At 45.8% G+C, this 22,244-nt stretch overlaps 1 protein-coding gene and 2 long non-coding RNA genes across 4 annotated transcripts; 2 read left to right on the top strand and 1 right to left on the bottom strand.

The window, feature by feature from the left end:
• The first annotated feature begins 5,058 nt into the window (after positions 1-5,058).
• Positions 5,059-21,881, top strand: LOC106097074 (zinc finger protein 227). The gene is made up of 8 exons (XM_025900670.1): positions 5,059-5,230; positions 8,119-9,321; positions 11,511-12,348; positions 16,217-16,404; positions 17,107-17,337; positions 17,855-18,913; positions 19,868-20,137; positions 21,282-21,881. The coding sequence occupies exons 1-8, from the start codon at positions 5,059-5,061 to the stop codon at positions 21,806-21,808; spliced, it is 4,488 nt and encodes a 1,495-aa protein (XP_025756455.1). The 3' UTR covers positions 21,809-21,881.
• On the bottom strand, positions 12,652-15,627 carry LOC112842834 (uncharacterized). Of its 2 annotated transcripts, XR_003214854.1 has the most exons (3): positions 15,086-15,627; positions 13,059-13,408; positions 12,652-12,835 (listed from the first exon to the last, which is right to left on the bottom strand). It is a non-coding gene; the product is annotated as an uncharacterized LOC112842834 (long non-coding RNA). The 2 variants fall into 2 exon arrangements; XR_003214853.1 differs by lacking the exon at positions 15,086-15,627 and having other exon boundaries at positions 13,059-13,702.
• On the top strand, positions 13,843-15,078 carry LOC112842845 (uncharacterized). The gene is made up of 3 exons (XR_003214870.1): positions 13,843-14,684; positions 14,761-14,808; positions 14,880-15,078. It is a non-coding gene; the product is annotated as an uncharacterized LOC112842845 (long non-coding RNA).
• Positions 21,882-22,244: the final 363 nt, after the last annotated feature.

Here is a 22,244-nt window from a genome sequence, read left to right as displayed (position 1 = left end):
AGTCACTCACTGACTAACACTGCAAAACAGAATTGTTAAAGTATTAATTTTAATTTCAATTCAGGTTAGATTTTTTCTGTGCGCAGAGACCGTGCCAGCAATGCGCAATTGCGCACGTGCGCAGCTTAGAGGGAACATTGGTGTGTAGATGAGGACAGGAAGTGATCATCAGGAGACACAGAGCAACATGAAGGAGAGACACTCTGAGGAGCATGTGAAAGACATTTATGGATTATGTAATAATAATATTACCCTGTTTCCCCGCAGCTGCTGTTTAACCTCTGCCTAAAGAGCTGAACAGATGTGAAATCTTTACCTCTAATTTTAACTCTCTGAAAACTGTATTTTTTCAGGGTTCAGACTCAAACCTGCATCACAACCAAACATTATGTCAACAGAAAGCTTCGGTTTTTTGCACGATTCCATCACTTCTTACGTTTCATAATTATAATTATGTAGTTTGTAAGTTATCTGGAAAACTCAGAGAATCAACATGTAGATGCAACATTTTCACTTTGATCCTTATGAAAAATGATGACATTCATCAGTTTGTCCTTAAATGTGAGCCTCACGTTTGAACCTAAACAAAGACGCCACCGTTTTATTTTTATGTCACAGCTCAACTCTTTCAAGTTAAATAAATGTGAGAGACCAAACACTGGAAACATCTTTTTAAAAGCCTTTTTATTCAGCGTACACATACATATGATTTCTTTTTACTGGCATATCAGACACTTTAAACCCGTTTGACATTCAGCTCCAATGTGAAATGACAGGAAGATGATAGCAGATGATGACGAAATGATAAAGGCATGTTTTTATTTGCTCAAACCTGCTGCAGTAAATGTTCATCACACTGGCTTGTGCCTCGACCTCTCAGCAGCAGATATATTTATTTACTTTGACCTGTTAGGTTTAGGATTCATGTGTCAACCTCACAGCCTGCGGACCAAATCTGGCCCCTCACACCTGAGAATGATCCCCCAAACAGCACACATATATCTAATACTGAAGCTGTTTACCTGCAACAGAAAGTGCCTCGAGGTGACGGTTGTTGTGATTTAGTGCTGCGATATAAACAGATATGAACTGAATAATTTAATTACATATAAAACATACAGATATAAATACATAAATAATCTCTACATATACTTTAGTAAAGGTGTGCAAAGAAGCAAATCTGTGACTTTGATGTTATAAATGTGTTGTATCAGTCAAACATATATTTTTATTTAGGACTTATTTAAGACCAGCGCCCGTCCATCGAGGTGGGCGACATCACCAACGGTCCAAAGTTTAAAAACAGTCAAACCTCAGATTTGAAAATCACCTTGATACCTGAAGCCCCTCCCCCTCCCTCAGGTGTTTCAGGCTGGCTTGGTCTCACGCGTGTGGATCTTCATGTGGCGCAACAAGTAGCTTTTCTGACCGAAACATCTGCCGCAGGTTTTGCAGTCCAGCGTCTCACACAGCAGTATCAACTCCATCTCCCGACATCCTTCCATGAACACACAGAGAGTTTTAATGACCCTCAGATGTAATTATTTGTAACAAAGACTCTTTAGTTTTGTGTGAAAAACAGTCTGCACACAATCCAGGGCTGTGCAGCTAATCTCTGCACGTCGTGCAAGTCGAGCCAATCGTGCGACTCGTTGGATAGATTTGAGTTTCCCGTTGACTTTGAAATTAGGAAATTAGAAAGATTTTCACAGTTTAAAACTTCCTGAGTAAATAAGCTGTGACAGAAATGTTAATTTTCCATCAAAATGAGCCGTCCTGTAACCAGCAGCAGTGTCTCTGTGCTGCGACACGAGTGTGTGGGCAACACTGAAAAAACACAAACACATTGAGCAACATATCTCCACAGCCCTGCTCTGCTATTGTCCTCGGACTATTTCGAATTTGAAAAACTCCCAGAATTCCACACATGTTGGCAGTTTTCCCACAAGCACAGACTTCACAGAATCTTGTCAGTATTACAGGAACTTACAGCAAGTCTCCAACACTGCAGAGCTGTCCACACATCCCGAGTCCAAACATCTCCACGCTTCCTGATCCGGTTTCCCTGCAGAGCTGGGAGAGAGGAGCTGCCCAATGTCCGGTTCTGGTCCACGGTTGTCTCTTTCCCCACACACAGAATTCACTGTGACAGCATCTGCCTCCATCAGTAAAAGCTGCTGCTGTTCCTCTTTAATCTGTGGAGGTTCTGGTTCCTCCTGGTCCAGACTGGAGCTCCTCTCCTGGTCACAGAGCTGCCGCTCAGGGAGAACCTCCTCCTCCTCCTCCTCCTTACAGACAGGCTGCTGTGGGACGTCTGGAGAGACAAAAATCGATAATGTCACAAAAAGAAAAAAAATCACAGCTGATCTACATGCTTGAAATCAGGGCTGCTCAGTCAATATTAAGATGATTATCATGGAAAACATAAAGGATTTACTACAAGAAGGAACTGATCTTTTAAAATCTAGCAGCTCTAAAAGCTGGAAGTAACGTCTGATCTATCCTGAAATGAACCGAGCCAGCACAGGGAAGTGAAATTTAAAGTCTGCATCTGTGGCTCTTTGTGGCTGCTTCCACGAGAGTTTCACTCATGTAGGGAAAGTTTGGTCACCACTGCTCGCTCCCAGTGAACATGTGATCATCTTCATCTTCCTGTCTTCGCGTCAGAGCCACCGTCTCCAAACATCCATCCCAGCAGGTCTTACTGACAGCTCTAAACCTTCCCTTTCACTCTTGCTGCTGTCCTTTTGTCACAGATCACCCCTGACACTCCCCACCCACTCCACCCTGCCTGCCCGTTTCGATGGTTGACCCGAGTTATTTAAACTCATCTACTGCCGCCCCCTTCAGCCTCCCGTCTCCCTCTTTTTTACTGCACTAAGATGTTGACTTTTGACATGTTTTCTGTGTTTGCAGTTGTAAACGTGAGCTCTACTTTCGTGGCTGACCTCAAAAACACCTTCTACGTCCATCAGTGCGTAAAACCTGAGCTCAGAGAGCCTGTGATCCACACCAGCTCACACTGTCTGTGCAGGAAACCCACGGCCTGTTCGCTCGCAGCTGAATAAATGTCCCGCAGAGCTGTGATTAGGATCCTCCCTCAGAGGGACACTCACCTGTCCTGTGCAGCTTGATTTGGGGTTTCCAGGTGATATCCAGCAGTCTGCGCTGACGGTCGATCTCTTCCTCGTACTGGACGATCGTTTTTTCAAACTCCAAGAATATTTGTTCAGCAGCAGCAGTTAGTCGCTCGTTGATAAACTCTCTCAGATACTGAACTGAAGGCATCGTTACTGCAGCACAGTCTCCGCTCAGACAAACAGAAATAAAACTACTCCTGTTTACTTCCTCTGTGTGTCACGGTGAGAGGTTCCGACAGCGCATCGGCGTCTACCTTTCGTTCCGCCTACACAAACGAAGCGTCCACGTGATAAAAAAGATAAACACTGAAAACGTGCGAGCTCCAGTTTTAGGACGTTTACGGGGTTTCACACTAAGAAGCAGCAGGAGAAACTATCGGGTGTGAAGAATGAAAGTCAAATATAAAATCACCTTCGCGGAGATTTGAATTTTATTTTTCACCCATCAGAACATTTTGGACGCTTAAAAGTTGCACAAACTTTAAAACATTCCTGTTGTCCTTTCAAAGTCCGTTTTTCAGATCTAATAATGGGAGTCTGTTACTTTCTGGTCATTGTCTCTTGAGTCACCACAAAGCCTGAATGCAGCGTAGATGAAACTGCGTTCAGCTGCTCCTTTATTCACACCGGGTAGCTCCACATGTTAGATTTGGTACTTTTTACTCCAGATGTCCTTCCTGATGTGTCCCTGAAGGAATTTGTGTCTGCTCTTGGGGTCAAACCAGGGATTTTTCACATGTTAGGTAAATATGTAAACCCCCACACTATCGCGTACCCTGGAGCCACATCTGCAGATGAGATCCCAGAGAAACAGGAAATGTGTGCAATAACAATGTTAAAGACTGTTTGTTATTAAATGGCTCATGATGTGAGGATATATTCAATTACATCTGGATTAAATTCAAAGGATTTTGATAAACTAAGCATGTCTAGAATGATGTGAGCCATCTTTCAGACAGACAGGACTACGTGACATCGACTGGGATTAGAAAGCATTTGATATCAGGCAGGTTTCCACTGTATCCGCACAACAACTGAGCTCAGCCTTTGAAGAACATGATCCTCACCATCTAGGAAAGCATTCATGAGTTCGTTGTTCCCTCATTATCCACCTTTTCAGGGCAGAGACACTGACTCGTTCATCAGAAGCAGCGTCTTCCACAGCTGGAGGTTACATCCTGGCCTCCAGCAGATTTGCACATCATTAGTTTATGGAGTCACTGAGAAAAAGTGCCAGAGAACAGTTCAGGGACTCAACTCAGAGTTTAAGCTGGCTCACATTTTTGAACAGTGCACCATCTGAGTATTATCACTCTGTGCACCCAGATCATTAATAAATGATGCACTAAGCTGCATCCCTGGCCTGCATGGGACACACCATGTGATCACACAACATGACACAAATACTTGACAATCAGTGCTCCTTAACATCCACATAAAATCGTAGAATGGTAAATGGCCTGTATGAAAGTCATACAGCAGGACTACCTGGATGCTCTGTTATTACTACAGTTAACTGCAGCTTTTGGTGCTTCAAGAGTGGAGGGAGGGAAGTGAAAGCAGGTTCTCAGTGGCCGGAGGGGGGCGGTTCAGTGGAAACTAGACTAAGACTGGGTGACAGGAGAAACTGGCCTAATGCAGTTTTCACTCAGGCCAAACGTAACTGAGCCAGAAGTGCAACAAGTCGCCCAAATGCGTCTGTGATGCAGGATGACACACGCAGTGTAAGTCTACAAATGACCTGCAGGAGGCAGCGGTGCGCCTGCGCTGAGTTTAGTCTGCCGTAAACTCTGCAGGAGAAGAAGAAAACCATTCATGGTTTATTGTTAGCTTACCTCCTCTGAGGGCTGCGGTGGAAGGCGGTGGGGTTTTCTTTCTTACCCTGTTTCAGGCCAGTGTTTCCGCAGGTGCAGTAATAATGACCTTACTTCGGGACCTGAGACAGTTTATTAACGGCCGACTAACTGCTGCTGCTGAAGAAATATTCCTGGAGTTTGAAAAAACGATCGTCCAGTACGAGGAAGTGATCGACCGTCAGCGCAGACTGCTGGATATCACCTGGAAGCCTCAGATAAAGCTCCACAGAATAGGTGAGTCCACGCTCAGCGTGAAAAACACTTCACGGAGGATCCTGACCGGAGCTCCACTGCACATTTATTCAGCCAGGAGCTGAACACGAGCTGAGAGCTGCGGGACAGTGGGCCATGTATTTCCTGCGGGGTTTGGGTTGTTGCGGGAAGAAACGAGTGAAGCCGAACTAACATGGCTGTGATCGGCACACAGTCCGTGGGCCCAGCAGCACGCACAGCTGGGCCGGCGAAGAGCCGTTGTCAGCGGACAGAGAGGTGGCGATCCGCGTTCAGCTCTGCGGATCGCCTCCGCGGGGTGATTGATGGAAGCAGGAGTGCTGGGGCCAGGGTGGGGGAGAGGGTCACGTCATTAAATACCTCTCACCTGACCTACCTGAAGACAATTCCAGGTGAAAGTTCGACCTCTGACTATCTGCAAAGTGTCAGGTCCCTGCTGTCACTGGTGCTCTCAAACATCCTTGAAGGGTTGGAGGGAGTTATAGATTTCAGCATCTATAACGGCCCTGAGCTCGGTCCGTCACAGGGTTCAGGGTAAATATCTGCTTCTATGGCTCAATGAACCCTCCAGTTTTTGTTCTACAACAAACGATGGAGGCATGTAACCCTTAGTGGGGGTTGTCCCCTGTGAGATAGTCCTGAGGGTCGTAACATGAGTCAAGGTGTGAAAATGTGCTTCACACCGTGACTACCATGACCCGGATGACCTACACAGACATGTACACGTCCTCCCAGGTATGAGACCCGAATCCCCTCAGGGTTGCACCAGGAATCGGTGTAAAGTCTGTAAATCAGACATGTGGAGCTTCCTGCTGTGGTGACCACGTGTGAATAAGAGAGAAGCAAAAAATAGTAGCTTTTATACACAAGGCGCAAAATATTCTTTTAAACAGTTTTCACACTTATTAAAGCCTGAATATGAAAACATTTTCTTCCAGCCTGTGTGATATTCCCCAGTTATGACACCGTGTACCAAAACCAAACAGACTGTTTTAGAAAGACCACATTTCTGTTCATAACGTATCCAAAATCTGTGACAGTCTCTGCTCTCATTTTTCAAATATACATCTATGAAACACTCCTGTGTCTTTCTCAGTAGAGCCTCACCTGTGGGATTGTCACAGGGGACTGTGGGGGGCTTCATGTGGCCAAAGTGATGTCAGTAATGGAAGTAAGCACTTAGAAGGCACATCTGTAACAGTGCAGATGGAACGGAGCAGTTTTGCTCGTACATCATATGGTTTTGTACAGATGTCCATGAAAATGCAAACAAACACATAATCAAAGCGTTAGGGCTGCATCCAAGAATCCTTCTGTTTGAAGAGTCGCTCGTGTTGTTGGTTCCTGCAGCTGCGACGGGGGTTTGATGTCGTGCATGATTAATAGTGCGATCCACCCGCTGTAGCGCTGATTGCTGATTGTTTGGTGGCTCAGAGAGGAGAGTGCAGCTGCAGCTCAGGAAAGAGGAAGGAGACAAAGAGAGACACCAGGGAGTTTGTTTATTTTCCACTTCCTGCTTGAAGACAGACTAGCGCCTATAAATAGCAGCAAGAGAGCAAAGAATCACATTTGAAGGCGGTGAATGAAGGCGTTACTCTGCGACCTGTGACCATCTTCAAACACATGTCGTCATTAATGTGTCGTGGATGATGAAATTGCAGTAAATGAAAGTGTTGAATGGAGAGGCCGGAGAATCAGTGTGGCTGGAGATTACTGAGAAGCCAAATGAGGAAACGGGCTCAACTGTGTTAACAGTAGCTGCTCTGCTCACGGTCACCTTCCTGTTTTTATTATTGAGCAACTCTGTGAGCCCAGATAAGAGGAAGTAAAGCTAAATGAAGAATCAAAGCGGTACCAGTTTCTTTAAAAACACCACTCAGTCAGTACATCCCTGACTGACACATGTTAATCAGCTGAGGAAGAACATCAGTGACATGCAGACCACACTGATACCTGGTTTTACACCTTTTCTATTCCAGTATTTACACTGATCCACGTCACTCACAAGACGTCTGTGGTTGAAAAGTCTGAGATCCCTGAAATTTGAACCCTGCTGATGGTTTCACACTCAGCTCAGTCACAGTCGGATCTCACAGAGACAGACACATCCATCTTTATTTGTACATGAATCCTATAATTACTCCTTATCAGTACTTTAATTGTTGCCTTTTTGGTGACCCAATAATTTTAAATATCTTTGAGCCTTTCCGGCCCAGACCTCCACTCCTCTTCGGTCTGCTGGTGATGCGTTCACAGACTCGTTTAAACGCAGAAAACAACATTTACTGCCTGCAGTAACAAATGCCTGGGATTTCAACTTGATCGCAGACTTACATTCAGAACTGAAGTTTGTGCATGAAACGTTAATGCTGTCTGACTTTTTCCAGTCATAAACTACAGTTCAGCCATCGATGTGCAGAAATATCCTGTGTATCGTCACACTGACACATTTCTTACTCGCCCTGTTCTGTGTATGAACCGTTACTCATTTATAAAGCTACACTGCTCAAGCTGACATCTTTTAACTACAGTCTCTGATGGCCCACACTCGAGTCCCTGAAACCGGTTTTGCAGAACTGTGGGGTTTCCTCTGTTTACTGTTGCTGCTGCTGTGTGGTTGTTGTGCTCCTGGGACTCTCTCAGAAAAGAACAAATAATCTCAAACAGAATTATTGATCAAGAAAGTTTAAAAGGGTAAAACACACCTGATAGGAGGTAAAGTGTGTGGGTCAAAAACTGGGACGGGCGGCTAAAACTATTTTGTACTCTGAGCTTTGCTAACGACACACATGAAGCCGATTATCTGATCGTTAAATTCCAGTTGTGAGTATGAGCAGATGTTTCTCTGTCATCGCACCGGTAACCTTTCTTTTCTCTCTCTGTCCCTCCAGACCTCCCACAGCACCATGACTCCACCAGGGAGAAACTCCCTACAGACCAGGAGAAGCTCTCCAGCCTGGAGCAGGAGTCACAACATGATCGTAATAAGGACGAGGCTCCTTCTGAACAGGAGAACTCCAGCCTGAAGCAGGATCCTCCTCAGCAACATGACTGTAATAAGGAACAGGTTCTTCCTGAGCAGGAGGGGAACTCCAGTCTGGAGCAGGAGCCTCTACAGGTTAAAGAGGAAGTGGAAGAACTCTACGCCAGCCGGGCGGAAGCAGCGCCGCCGCAGATTAAAGAGGAGCAGGAGGAGCTCTCCACCGGCTACGAGGCAGAGCACCTTATATTGAAGGACGAGGACGATACCTTAATGGTGACTCTTACCTACGGGGAAAGTGACAGTGAAACCGAGCCAATCAGCGAGCAGCTCCTGTCTCACAACCCGCCTGCAGCCGAGAGCCGTGATCAGGAAGAGAGCACGAACGTAGCCTCGGGATCCGGTGCAGACGCAGAGCCAAAGCCAACGAAGAGACTCGCTAAAAGCAGAAGTCACAGTGACAGTGCAGAGCGCGCACCCATGTCAGAGAGTCAGGGTAATACAGACGCAGGTAAAAAGCCTTTGCAATGTTACGTTTGTGAGAAAGTTTTTAAGGACAAGTCCCAAATAAAAAGACACGTCAGGATCCACACGGGCGAGAAGCCGTTCGCGTGCAGCACCTGCGGGAAGAGGTTCTATCAGATTTACTTACTGAAATATCACGAAAGGACTCACACGGGCGAGAAGCCGTACTCCTGCAAAATATGTGGGAAAAAGTTCAGGTGTAGCGACAGTCTGTTGGTCCACATGAGAATCCACACGGGCGAGAAGCCGTACGGGTGTAAAACGTGCGGGAAGAGATTCATCTGCACGTCAAATCTGAAAAGCCACACGAGAATCCACACAGGCGAGAGGCCGCATTCCTGCAAAACCTGCGGGAAGAGCTTCACTCAGAGGGGCAGCCTGACCGTCCACATGAGGACGCACACAGGCGAGAAGCTGTATTCCTGCAAAGCGTGCGGGAAGCGTTTCTGTCAGAGCGGGACGCTGCTGATCCACATGAGGACGCACACGGGCGAGAAGCGCTACTCTTGTAAAATTTGTGAGAAGAACTTTACTCAGAGCAGTCACTTGTTGCGCCACATGAGGACTCACGCAGACGAGAAGTCGTCCTGAAACCTCTGCGGGGGGCTGGAGAGGAAAACGCCCACCTCTCAGGTTATAAGCAGAGCGTTCAGACAAGCTCGGCAACCGGCACTGTGCAGGGCGGAGCCATAAAACCTGGCTTGGCCCATGTTAGGCTGAAGAACAGCACTGCATTTGTAGCTTTCAAAGTATCGCTTTTATTCTAGTATTTAGGAAAGTGTCCGGCGCTGACCCGAGTCCCCACCTCTCAACTCTTAAACTCGAGTATTCAGAGATGGTGCGCTAACGGCAGAGTGCGTTCCCTGTTCATTCTGCTCAGCTCCATGTTTTTAATCTCAGTCTCAACAGTCGCTTTGCATGATTCTCTACTCAAAATAAGGTTTACCTGACAGCGTCTGTGATGCAGCGTCCGCAATCGTCCTGCCCCCCTTTAAGCTGACTTTCTTTTGATTGGCTGCCTGTTATTGTTGTATGAAGGGTGTCAGAGGCAAGACTGAACATCAGTACAGGTATTAGGAAGAACTTTTTAAAAGCGGCGATTCTCAGGCTACGTCCACATGGACACGAGTATTTTTGTAAATGGAGATTTTCCATTTTCAGTTAACAAAAAAAAAAAAAAATCCCATCCACATGTGCACGTTTGAGATCTTCGTCCACATGTAAACACAAAAAAGGAAGTCAACCGGTGTCAAGAACATGCGAAATCCTAACCGTGTAGAAATGTTGGCCAATCAGAAGTCTAGAAGCCCGGGAGGGATCGAGTAAACAAAGATGGCGCATGGACGCAGAAATGAGCCGTACGTGTGGACAGACATTAATCCTCAACATCACACTGGAAACGTGTAAATACTGCAGATAGTACGACTAACAGCACATCCATCTCATGAGAACAAAGAAAAAAGGCGCACACCTTTCACGCTGCGTGACTAAATCTCAGTTTTCCTCGTCCACACGTAAACGCAAAAACTGAGTTTTTAACTTTAATATTCATGTCTCTATTTTAAACTGCATAAAAACAGAGCGCGGGCTCATTTCTGACATGTGTCTGGGTTTAACGTCGTTGTGAAATCAGCCGAGCCGGGCTGTGCGTCTGTTCACTCTTCTGCTGCTTTCACAGTTGTCGTGTTGCGTTGTTATCTTCTCTGTACTTCTGTGCTTTTATGGAGGATTGCAGTATGCGAGCAGCGTGAGAACGAGCTCCTGACCTGATGATGACACGCGTACATGTGAACCGGACGGCGAGAACATTTTGTTAACTCACTGATGATTGAGCCTGTTCTTTCATTTCTACTCTGTAAGGGCGCTCAGTCCCACATGCTCTTTCTGCTGGTGTTCTGTTACTGTGTGTGCCACTCTTCCAGAGAATAAACATGCAGATATAATCCCTGCGGTCACTGGTGTTTTTTAACCCACGAGCAGCCAGTTTGGAGCAGCACTGTCTTTCATGAGGTTTGATTTCTGTCGGCAGTCATGCAGACAGGTTCATTTGAGAGTCCCTGCAGTCTGCTCCTGAGGAGTAGAAGAAAAACTTGAAAGTGGGATTCAGGAGATCCTCCAAGTATTCCTTCCTCTCCAGCTGACGTCAGGAGCGCTCCGTCTCCACAGTTTATAGAGCGTGGGCAGAGAGCCGCTTCCCCCGGCTGAGTGGCCTCGAGGTCCGCTGGAATTCCTGCTCCAGCAGCCGCATCAGGAGTGGAAGATTTTCCCCAGTCTGATCTCATCTCCAGCACCCCCGTGTTCCTCTCCACTCCCACTTCGGGTCCTTGTTTATGTCTGTGGTCATAACAAAGTTTATCCTAACAGATCATCTTTAGACGTCAGCTGGCCAAATAAACTTTGAAAATCCTCCTCGTGGATGCCTGGATGTTACACGTCACTGGAGAGATGGACGAGCTGATTTTACAGTCACTTTGTTTCCTGGTGGAAGCTGAAGCAGCTTCTGGACCTCAGACTGAACAAGCAGGCGGAGACGTGATGTCAGTCTTGTTGCGCAAACACAAAGCTGAGTGCAGGCAGCGGTGTCGCCCTAAAGCCCGTTTCTCCACCGAATTATCAAGACAGAAGCTGCTCCCTGAATACTGAGCTATTGTTTTCTCATTTGATCGTTTGCACATAATCTCAGAGTGATGCGTTACCCCACAGAGCTCTAATAATAAGTTAAATATATTTTCTCCGCTGTTTTTCTGTCATCACATTCGTGTCATTTTGTCCCTCCAGACCTCGGACCGCGACACCTCTCCAAGGATGAGGAGGTTCTCATGAACCAGGAGAGGGACTCCAGCCTGAACCAGGAGGAACCAGCGGCTCGACGGATCAAAGAGGAGGAGGAGGAGCTCAGCATCAGCCAGGAGGGAGAGCTGCTCGTTCTGGACGAGGACAGCGACACTATCATGGTGACTGTTACGTATGGGGAAAGTGACGACAGCGACCCAGAACCGGAGCGGGAGCAGCTCCCCTCTCACAGCTCTCCTGTGGCCGAGAGCCGATGTCAGGACCGAGGCAACCACGTGGAATCTGGATCGGCTGTGCAAGCGATGTACAACAACGTGGACAACGCCCTGATATTTAGCGGTCCTGTTTACATGCAAGGCTTTAGGAACGAACCTCTGATGATGCAACAAGACATAATCGACCCGGACGAGAAGCCGTATCCCTGCGAAATATGCGGGAAACACTTTCGTAAACGCTTTAATCTGGAGATCCACATGAGGGCTCACACTGGCGAGAAGCCGTTCTCATGTAACGTGTGCGGGAAAGGTTTCACTCGGAAGGACAGCGTGATCCTGCACATGAGGACCCACACGGGCGAGAGGCCGTTTATCTGCGGCTTCTGCGGAAGGCGGTTCGGTCGGAAGGATAATTTGGCCTCTCACATGAGGATCCACACAGGCGAGAGACCTCACTCCTGTAAAATATGCGGCAAAAGTTTCTGCCAAAGTAACGACTTGTTGCGCCACACGAGGACTCACGCCGCCGAGAAGCCCGTTCCCTGCGACATATGCGGGAAAAGATTTCGGGACGCCTCGACGATGAATTTCCACAAAAAGAGGCACAAGTGAGAAGTCCCGAAGTGTTCAGGACTGAAACTGAAAACGTTTTAATCTTTGTACAAGTAAAACACATCACCATGTATTCTGTGTAACGTCATATCTGTCTACCTCTGTTACATGTGGACTGTTTGGACACATTTTGTCTTCCTGTGCATTTTGAATCATTTTAGGCTTTAGAGGCGTTACTGACATATTACAACAACTTAGGTACAAACTTCATCTTCCTCTGTCTGGATAATGTTTGCTCGCGTCTGCAGCCGCATGAAGGTAAGGATATCTGAGCTGTAAGCAAAAGGTCAGAGTCTGCATGAAGGTGTGATCAGAATATCTGAAGTATGAAAATGCTCCCTGTGGAAGGACGGCCCCAGAAACGGCGTGGTGATACAGACGTGTTGTGCATTAAGTGCCATTGAAGTTTCTTCTGCAGCAGCAGAGGTGGCTGAATTGTCTGGATACTAAGGAAAGGTCACACAGTGCTTCCTTCACTACCTCCTTTAGCAGAAGATCATTTAGGGCACAGGTGGGGGCCTCCAGGCCTCGAGGGCCGGTGTCCTTCATCCAACACAGCTGAGTTAAATGGCTAAATTAGCTCCTCAACATGTCTTGAAGCTCTCCAGAGGCCTGGTAACTAATCAACCTAGCCCTAACTAACCCTGACCGAGGGTGATATCTAAAACCTGCAGGACACCGGCCCTCGAGGCCTGGAGGCCCCCACCTGTGCCCTAAATGAGTTCGACACCCCTGCTTTAGGGAAACGAGCGATCAAACCGAGCGACGTGGCTCAGATCATGAAAATGTTAATCGTGTGTTTTCCATTTTATTCTGATTTGTTTGACCCTTACAGGCTGTGATAAACCCTCAGCTGAAATATGATCATCATATTGTGATATCAATAAAATCTGCTTCTTGTAAAGTTGTGTTGTGCGATTTAATAGCTCATAATCTTAACAAATTAAGATTGAGCTATATGAAAGTATCAGTGGTGGTTTAGGGTTCACCGTCAGTCAGACTCATCATGGCTTCAGTCAGAAAGGCTGAAGTCTGTCCTGAGGTTATGCTGGGTCTCTGCAGCAGGAGATGAGTGGACAGGAAGTGCAATTAACCAGAATGTGAGAAACATCCGATTTCTCTTTATGGGCTGTTTTTAATGTTAAATAAATCTGAATAATCTTGATGTATTAATACAGCCTGGATGAAGCAACTGTTCACAAAGTTCATGATGACACGTTTCTAAGATAAGCCCAGAAACACGCCCTGCATGGCTGAACTGCCACCAGTAAACTGATCCAGCCTGTAACAGCACACAGGTGGGCTTAGAGCAGGGGTCCCCAATCTCAGTCCACGAGGGCCGGTGTCCCTGCAGGTTTTAGATCTCACCCTGGGTCAACACACCTGAATCACATGATTAGCTCATTACCAGGCCTCTTGAGAACTTCAAGACATGTTGAGAAGGTAATTTATCCATTTAAATCAGCTGTGATGGATCAAGGACACATCTGAAACCTGCAGGGACACCGGCCCTCGTGGACTGAGATTGGGGACCCCTGGCTTAGAGGATGGAGGGATCTCGTCTGGTCCTCTGGATGTTGTAGTTTCATTACAGTGGACCCACATGAACGACATCCACCGACACAACATTAGGCACACTGCATCAAAACAGACTCAGATCTTTGCTTCACCTTAATGTTTTCCATCGAGGTTGAGACAGAGGAGGGAATTTGTTTTTTGGGGAACTATTCATCCAAATTTATCTAACACAGTAAAAGAGACAATATGCTGCTATAAAAAATGCACCGGCCTGAATCAGGAGTCACAAAACACAGTTTGAGCCTTGTAATAAAGTCTGGACAGTGATAACATTTTCAAACAAATGCATTAGAATAAAACAATCACGATCCAAATTAAATGCTAACTCTGAGTAGTTAATACATTTGTTAAGGGAGCAGGAGACTGAAACCCAATGAAAGAGGCAGGAGGAGAAGAGCAGAGAGGAATGCACAAACAAGCACACGGAGCAAAAACGAGACCACATGGGACTGATTACACAATGAGACGCAGCTGGGAACCGAGCACAGCTGCAGACAATCACACAGGAGGGAAGACAAAGAGAGGAAGGGAAAGCAGAGCAGGCATGTGAGGAGAAGCAATCGCTAAAATAAAACAGGAAGAGGGACCCAGGACGGCAACAGCGGGTACAAACAGACAAGGACGCAGGAAATACGAGAACAGGAGAATCAAAACAAGAACCATGAGAGTTTAACAGTAACACTGCAGTAACCACGAGGAGGAGTTTCATGTGCACCGTCCTGTTTCCAAGAAGCATTTCTTTACTAATCAGCAGGTAACAGAACAAAGGGAGATGATCACAGGATCATTTCTTCCTACAGTTCTCGATCTCTTTGATTATTTTACTGCAGAGGGAAGAAGAGACCTCAAATAAAGAAGTAAAGACAGTTACAGTAAAGGTAAAACATCCCCACGGTTCAGACTTCAGAGTCTCATCTGCAACATTTTACTGTCAGTTTCATTTGTCCAGTTACAGATCACATGTATCACATGACCCCGACCATCAGTTTTGCATCAAATGATTTGTTTGCAAACAACACGACATGAAAGCAAATTAATTCACATTAAGTTTACTCCAAAGCATATCCGCTTATTTAAAGGGCTTAAACTTGACCTCGTAAAAGGGCCTCAGCTGCCTGACTGAGTGAGGTTTAAGTGTGAGTCCAGTTAAAATACCTGTTAAAGCTTCACAAGGTTTTCCTTACTCTTCAGCTGCAATCACATAAATCTCCTGTTCAATCAAACTGCCCTTTATAATTGAAATCTGTGTGTTTATATTGCAGCAGAGTCCAAAAATGTAGACATGATAATCTAAAACATGAGCGCCACACAGGAATCAGACACGTGGAGCTTAACAGGCAGCAGAGAAGCCAACTGCAGACTGAGCTGTTTAAACACAGCCCATTAAACCACAGGTGAAAACAATCAGGAAAATCACAGGGAAGGAAGTAAAACCAACACACTGCATGAAAGAAAATCAAACTTCAAAGTCAAACAGGAAATAATCAGAGGAGACTAAACCTAACATGAACACAGAGGGACCGAGACAGGAGGAGGACGATCAGCAGCACAAATACAAACACATGAACCAGCAGACCGGGACACACACAAAGACCTGAACCAACAACCAGAAAGACCTGAAGCAGCCGAAGCTCAGAACCACTAGAAGAAGAAGCACAGTTACATTCAGATAATCCAGGCTGCACGAGAAAGAACATGTGAGAGTACACACACACACACACACACACACACACACACACACACACACACACACACACACACACACACACACACACACACACACACACAGAACCAAAAACACTGAGATAATCAAAGAAACAGAACAGAGTGTAAAAGTCAAAGAACTCAACATTAACTCAAAATTAAAATTAGAAACAAATTTGGAAAAATTTCCCCTGACTCTTTATACTGTTAAAATACCAGAAATGTACCGTTTTTGGTCATTTTTAAATAAAAACGTATTATTATTATTATTATTATTATTATTATTATTATTATTTTGTTTGTTTTTGCAGTTTGTTGTCGTGCTTCTTGCCCTTTTTTGTACATTTGCTTGCTTGTTAGTTTGTTTTGTTGTAAACTGGTGAAAGGGTTTTCTTTGATTTTCTTCATTTTTACTTATTATTTATTTTAATCTTCAGTCATTCAGTCGGATCGAGTGATCGAGTCTGTAGAGGGCAGCACCACATTTCACAGTCCACAAGCTGCTGGAAATTCATCAGACGAAGAAGAGACTCGGCGGAAGTAATCGATGAAAGGTGTTGTTGTGTGTGAGCTGAGTGTGTGAGCTGTGGCAGTAACAATGCCTTCAGTTCAGTATCTGAGAGAGTTTATCAACGAGCGACTAACTGCTGCTGCTGAACAAATATTCTTGGAGTTTGAAAAAACGATCGTCCAGTACGAGGAAGAGATCGACCGTCAGCGCAGACTGCTGGATATCACCTGGAAACCCCAAATCAAGCTGCACAGGACAGGTGAGTGTGTGGAGCTCTGTGGGAAAGCTAGAAACATTTCCACGGGCTTCGTGACAGAAAATCCTCAGAAACAACAGAAGAAACGCGTCACGCTACACTAAACACAGCAGCGAACGCAAACGGCATTAACAGATTACTGACGTCACGTCGTTGATCAGTGGTTGCTGATCGATGGTCAGGAAAATTCGCATATTACTGATCATAAACTGACGTCACGGTTTCAGTCATTGTGCAGATGTGCTGTTTGTTTGGAAACCTGCAGTCAGCTGCCACTGAAGAAGTCACCTGATGATGATGATGAAAAGTTTGTCCCACTGAAAACGTCCAGGTGAACAGAATCAGCCTGTGGGGATGTCACGGTGGACAGGACACGCGGTTGTTCATTATGCAAAATGTGCTTTGTGCCTTTTAAGTGATTCATTGTGTTTGCAGCGAGTTCGGTGACGCAGTACTTCCTGTGTGACGGTTGCTTCTGTCACGTCTCCGTCCTGGTAGTTACAGTAGAGACAGTTAGGATGCTGTGTGAAATACAGACAAATAAAAACTGAATCCAGTGATGTGCCAATCTCATAAATCTGTACTGTATTCACAAAAGAACAGAAAACAAATATTTAAAGTGAGAAAAATGTCAATTTCTTTGTCAGCTCATTTTAAATGTGTCGGTTTTAAATGTTCACGTTTTCCTCTCTCCCTGTGGTGCAGACGTCCCACAGCAACATGTCAGTAGGGGGGAGGAGGAGGAGGAGGTTCTCCCTGAGCAGCAGCTCTGTGGCCAAGAGGAACCAGAACCTCCACAGATTAAAGAGGAACAGGAAGGAGAGCCGCTGGTAGTGAAGGAGGAGAGTGTACACATCATCATCTGGAACGAGAGCAGTCCTCAGCGTGAACAAGAGGACGTCACCTGCAGGCCACAGATGAAGTCACAAAGGACAGGTGTGTAGCATGAAACCATTGCAGTGAACCACAGCCGAGTGTGACTCCTGTGGATCTCAGTCAGGATCTAGTCTCAGCAGAAAAGTCCATGTTTTCATTCAGTGACATGTTACCAGCTGTTCCTCCTGATGCTGCCCTCACATTTATCCAGGCTTGGGATCAGCGGGAAGCGCAGACAGGCCTGTGGTCCACTGAGGCTGCATTTGTATCTTCCTGGTCTCAAACCTGTGATCTCTGTCAGTGGAGCCACCGAGCACAAGTCATCTAATTAATGTTCACAGCCTAATTTATTCTCGGGTGTTTGTACCAGACTTATGACTAAATGCAAACATACCAACAGAATATTAGTTTAATCATTGAACATCCCAGTCGTCCCAGTTTACATCATGAAATCATGATGAGTATGAAGTTTGGCCCTGAGACCTTCATCTCCTTCTCAGCTTCACCAATCGGACATTTTTATTTCTTCTATGCAGAAGTGGAAATAATAACTTATTTCTTGTGCACCTTTGTTTAGACGTCCCACAGCAGCAGCTCTGTGACCAGGAGAGGAGCTCCAGTGTGGACCAGGAGGAACCAGAACCTCCACAGATTAAAGAGGAACAGGAGGAGCTCTGTCAGGAGGTGAAGCAGGAGACTGAGACCTTCATGGTGGAAGACAGTGAGAAAGGAAGCAAGGATGTCGACTTAGGATTAACTGTGAGTTTCAGTTCAAAGCCAAAAACGAGAAATCGCAGACGTCTCGGTGCAGATGACTCTCAGAGCCAGCGTCACTCTGACACGGCCAGCAAATCTGTAACATGTGACGTTTGTGGAAAAGGCTTCAAGTATAAATCCCGGATGCAAAGACATCAGAGAATCCACACAGGCGAGAAGCCGTATCCGTGTGAGATGTGTGGGAAAGGTTTTTCTCAGAAGGATGCTCTGACTGTGCACATGAGAACACACACAGGTGATAAGCCCTATGTTTGTAACACCTGTGGGAAAAGATGCTTGACCTCATCGACCCTTACCCGGCACGCCGCGGTCCACACGTGCCAGAAGCCGTATTCCTGTAAAACGTGTGGGAAAGGTTTTGCTCAAAAGTCTATTTTGCTGGTCCACACAAGGGTGCACACTGGCGAGAAGCCCTATCTGTGCAACATCTGTGGGAAGAGATTTTTTAAATTGTCAACATTTAACATGCACATGTTTATCCACGCAGATGAGAAGCCGTATTCTTGCCAAACATGTGGGAAAGGTTTTAATCGAAGGACTGATTTGTACGTCCACAGCAGAATTCACAGAGGTGAGAAACCGTTTTGTTGCCCAACGTGTGGCAAGTCTTTCAATCGGCGCAGTAATTTATTGTCCCACACAAAAATCCACATGAGTGACAGACCTCATTCCTGCGAAACGTGTGGGAAGTCTTTCAGTCGAGGCAGTAATCTGTTACGCCACATGAGGTCTCACACAGGGGAGAAGCCTTATGTTTGTAAGACCTGTGGGACCAGGTTCGCTGACTCATCATCACTTAAAAGGCACAAAGTGGTCCACACAGAGGAGGAGCTGCAAAATGTGGAAGAAAAGCTTCTTTAAAATCCTTCTGAGAAACCACACAGCTGAGAGGCCGTGACTGTATCAGTGTTACTGTACCACGCAGCGGAGACGTGGTCGTCCTCTTGCTGTGCACCATGACATCCGTCGCTGTGGCTCACATGCTCATCTGTGTGTGGCTGTAGCATGAGCTCATTTTTAGCCTGCACTAGTTTTAATCCATCAGTTTTCTCCCGCTCTCTTTGTCCACCAGCTCGTCTGTGGAGCGGACATGCAGGTGTTCTCAGCTGAATCATGGGGTGGATCCACTGCTGTGTTATTGGACTCTACAGCTCTGGACCAAACGGGGTTTAAATCAGACGACTGAGATGTGATTCAACGACTGAAGCATTACACACATTTTCATCAGGTGTATAAATATCAGGTGTACAGCGTGTTTTTCAGCATGGTACCCTACAGATGAAAAGAATAAAGAACAAATATGAAAATGTGTTTTTGTTGTTTTTACTGCTCCTTTGTGCAATAATGCATTTTTTAAATAATTTCTTTAGTTCATGGATGGATGTACTTTATAAAAACGGAGCTTATCTGATGAGTAAAGTGTGAAGTGTAACGCTTTTATTAGATAATGTTAGAAAAACAAGACAAATGATTTCTTCTTAGTAAAAAAATAATCTGTTTCAGAACCAGTAGATTTACAGCGCGTGATGAGCTGACTCAAAAAAATAAAATAAAACTTTTTTTTAGTTTTTCTGAATGAATGAGATGCCTTTAAATCCCTGTATTGACTTGAAAGCTTGATTTCATGAGCATTATTGATCCCTCACATTTGTTTGATGCGGTTTTATTTGGTTTTGCTTTAAAACTTTGGAAGAAGAAACTTTTTCATCTTAATCCTGCAACCTGCCACGAATCTCTTCTGTCTCTTTTAGACTTTACATTTGGTTTTCGTCTTTACAGGGGTTTTATTGTGAAACTCTGGGTCACGAATAAGCCCTTTGGGCGCATGCGCAGAAGAAGCAGGTTTGCAGCAGCTGCTCTCCTGAGGCGCGGACCGAGCTGGAGGACGGTGCAGTATTCCCCCAGCTCAGTACTCGGGTTACTGCAGTAGTCATGTGTACTCTCGAGTATCTGAAGGAGTTCATCCAGCGGAGGCTGACGGCAGCCGCGGAGGAGATCTTCAGCGAGGTGGAGAAAACCTTCGTGCAGTACGAGGAGGAGCTCGAGCGTCACCGGCAGCTGGAGCGGAAGCTGCTCCGCACAGGTGTGTAAAACGTGCACGTGCCGGAAATCCAGGTAGCGGTGCTGCGTTCGAGGTTAGTCGGAATTTTAAACTGGAATGTAGCCCACCAGAGCACATCCAAGATGGCGGCAGTGAACGTAAACAGTAGTAAAACTTGGAATGTGTGCAGCACAGGTGTGTATCTGTGACTCACTGACTTGGCTCCGCCCATGAATGTGCTGCACAGGTGCCAGAAACGGTCTGATGATCTGAGCTCAGCAACAACAGGGAGGCTGTGCAGTCAGAGATGCTCTTCTGCAGACTTTGTACGGTGAAGTGTTGGCAAACATCAGCTCACCTGAACACACCTAGCTGATGCTCGGGCTCTTGAGCCGATCGGTGATTGGCTGGATCAGCTCCCGTCAACAGTACAAAATCAATTATTGGCAACTTTGTTTGTTTGTTCATTTTATTTCGAACATGTAAACAATATACAGAAGTTCATTTAGCAAAGACAAACAAACAGCTTTACAATATACATACAGGAAAGGAGTAGGAAGAAGTGCGCATGTCCCGCCCCTTCACCACAGGTTATCGTCAATATTTAATCAGCGTCCTTATTGATATAATCTGCAGTAATAATAATAACGAACACATTTCTAATATAACATACACACCACATCACACCATTATGTTTTTGTCTCCACACAACAAAACCGACTCCTCCAGTTTTGAAACGTTAGTTGTAGAATCCAATAAGCACGAAGGAACCTTCTCCTGGCTGGGAGGAGTCTGTCTCGGGGTGTTGTTCACAGTCCACGGGCCTGCTGGGAGACAGAGCTGTCAGATCATCAGTGTCTGTTTCCTCCTCACCTTCTGCAGGGAGGTCTGCTGAGACTGCTGCCCCTCTGACCCAGGCTTGGATGAATCAGAGGAACTTAATGGATGGCTGGATTTGTTATACACCAATAAAGCTGAAACAGCTCCCCCAATGGGAAATCTTTGTTTTAGTTATGAATCTCTTGAAGTCATTTTTTTATGTCTCATATTTGAAAACTGGATGTTAAATTTGATCCTCCTGAACGTTGTGTATGTGTGAGTGAACCACAGAGCTCTCCTCATCAGGATCTCTGTGGGTTTTACTGTCATCACACTATTAAGTTATTTCTTGTGCATCTTTGTTTAGACGTCCCACAGCAGCATGTCTGTGAGGAGGAGGAGGAGGTTCTTCCTGAGCAGCAGCTCTGGAACCAGGAGAGGAGCTCCAGTGTGGACCAGGAGGAACCAGAACCTCCACAGATTAAAGAGGAACAGGAGGAACTGTGCAGCAGTCAGGAGGGAGAGCAGCTGGGACTGAAGGAGGAGACTGATACCTTTATGGTGACTGCTGCTGAGGAAAGTGAGGAAGGAAGGAAGCAGTTTTGTTGCCAAACGTGTGGCAAGTCTTTCAGTCGGCGCAGTAATTTATTGACCCACACAAAAATCCACACGAGTGAGAAGCCCTATTGCTGCGAAACGTGCGGGAAGTCTTTCAATCGAGGCAGTAATCTGTTACGCCACATGAAGTCTCACACAGGGGAGAAGCCGTATGTTTGTAAGACCTGTGGGACCAGGTTCTCTGAATTCTCATCACTTAAAAGGCACAAAGCACATTTTGCACAGAGCTGCAATATGTGGAAGAAAAGTTATAGCATGTCCTTGAAATCCACGTGAGAACCACACGGCTGAGAAGCCGTGACTGTGTCAGCGTTACTGCACCACGCAGCTGAGACGTGGTCGTCCTGAAGCACCGATGGGCAGAAAACACGAGGACATGTTGACTGGACCACACTTCAGCAGCAGTGTCATGTGAAACGAGTCTGTTACAATCTGTTTTCAGTCTGAGGGAAACGTGAACCCTTCATGTTTTCATGACATCTCAGTGACTCTGTGTGAGCCCCGTCTTTTAGCCTGTTTGCTTCTCTGTAGTTCTCGGAGCAGGTTCTTCTTGCTGTGGAACATTGGATCACTGACATCTGTCACTGAGTTAGAGTTAGTGTTTTGGGAAATAAATGAGTGTAATGACTGAGCAGTGCGAGCGGCTCGTGTGTTTGAATGTTTTCTTGGTTATTCAGTCTGTGTGTAAATAACAACATTATAATCCATCAGC

Source organism: Oreochromis niloticus, linkage group LG18 (assembly GCF_001858045.2).
Source record: "Oreochromis niloticus isolate F11D_XX linkage group LG18, O_niloticus_UMD_NMBU, whole genome shotgun sequence".
NCBI lineage: Eukaryota > Metazoa > Chordata > Actinopteri > Cichliformes > Cichlidae > Oreochromis > Oreochromis niloticus.
Note: the sequence above shows the minus strand (reverse complement) of the source record. Positions and strands in the feature narration are given on the sequence as shown.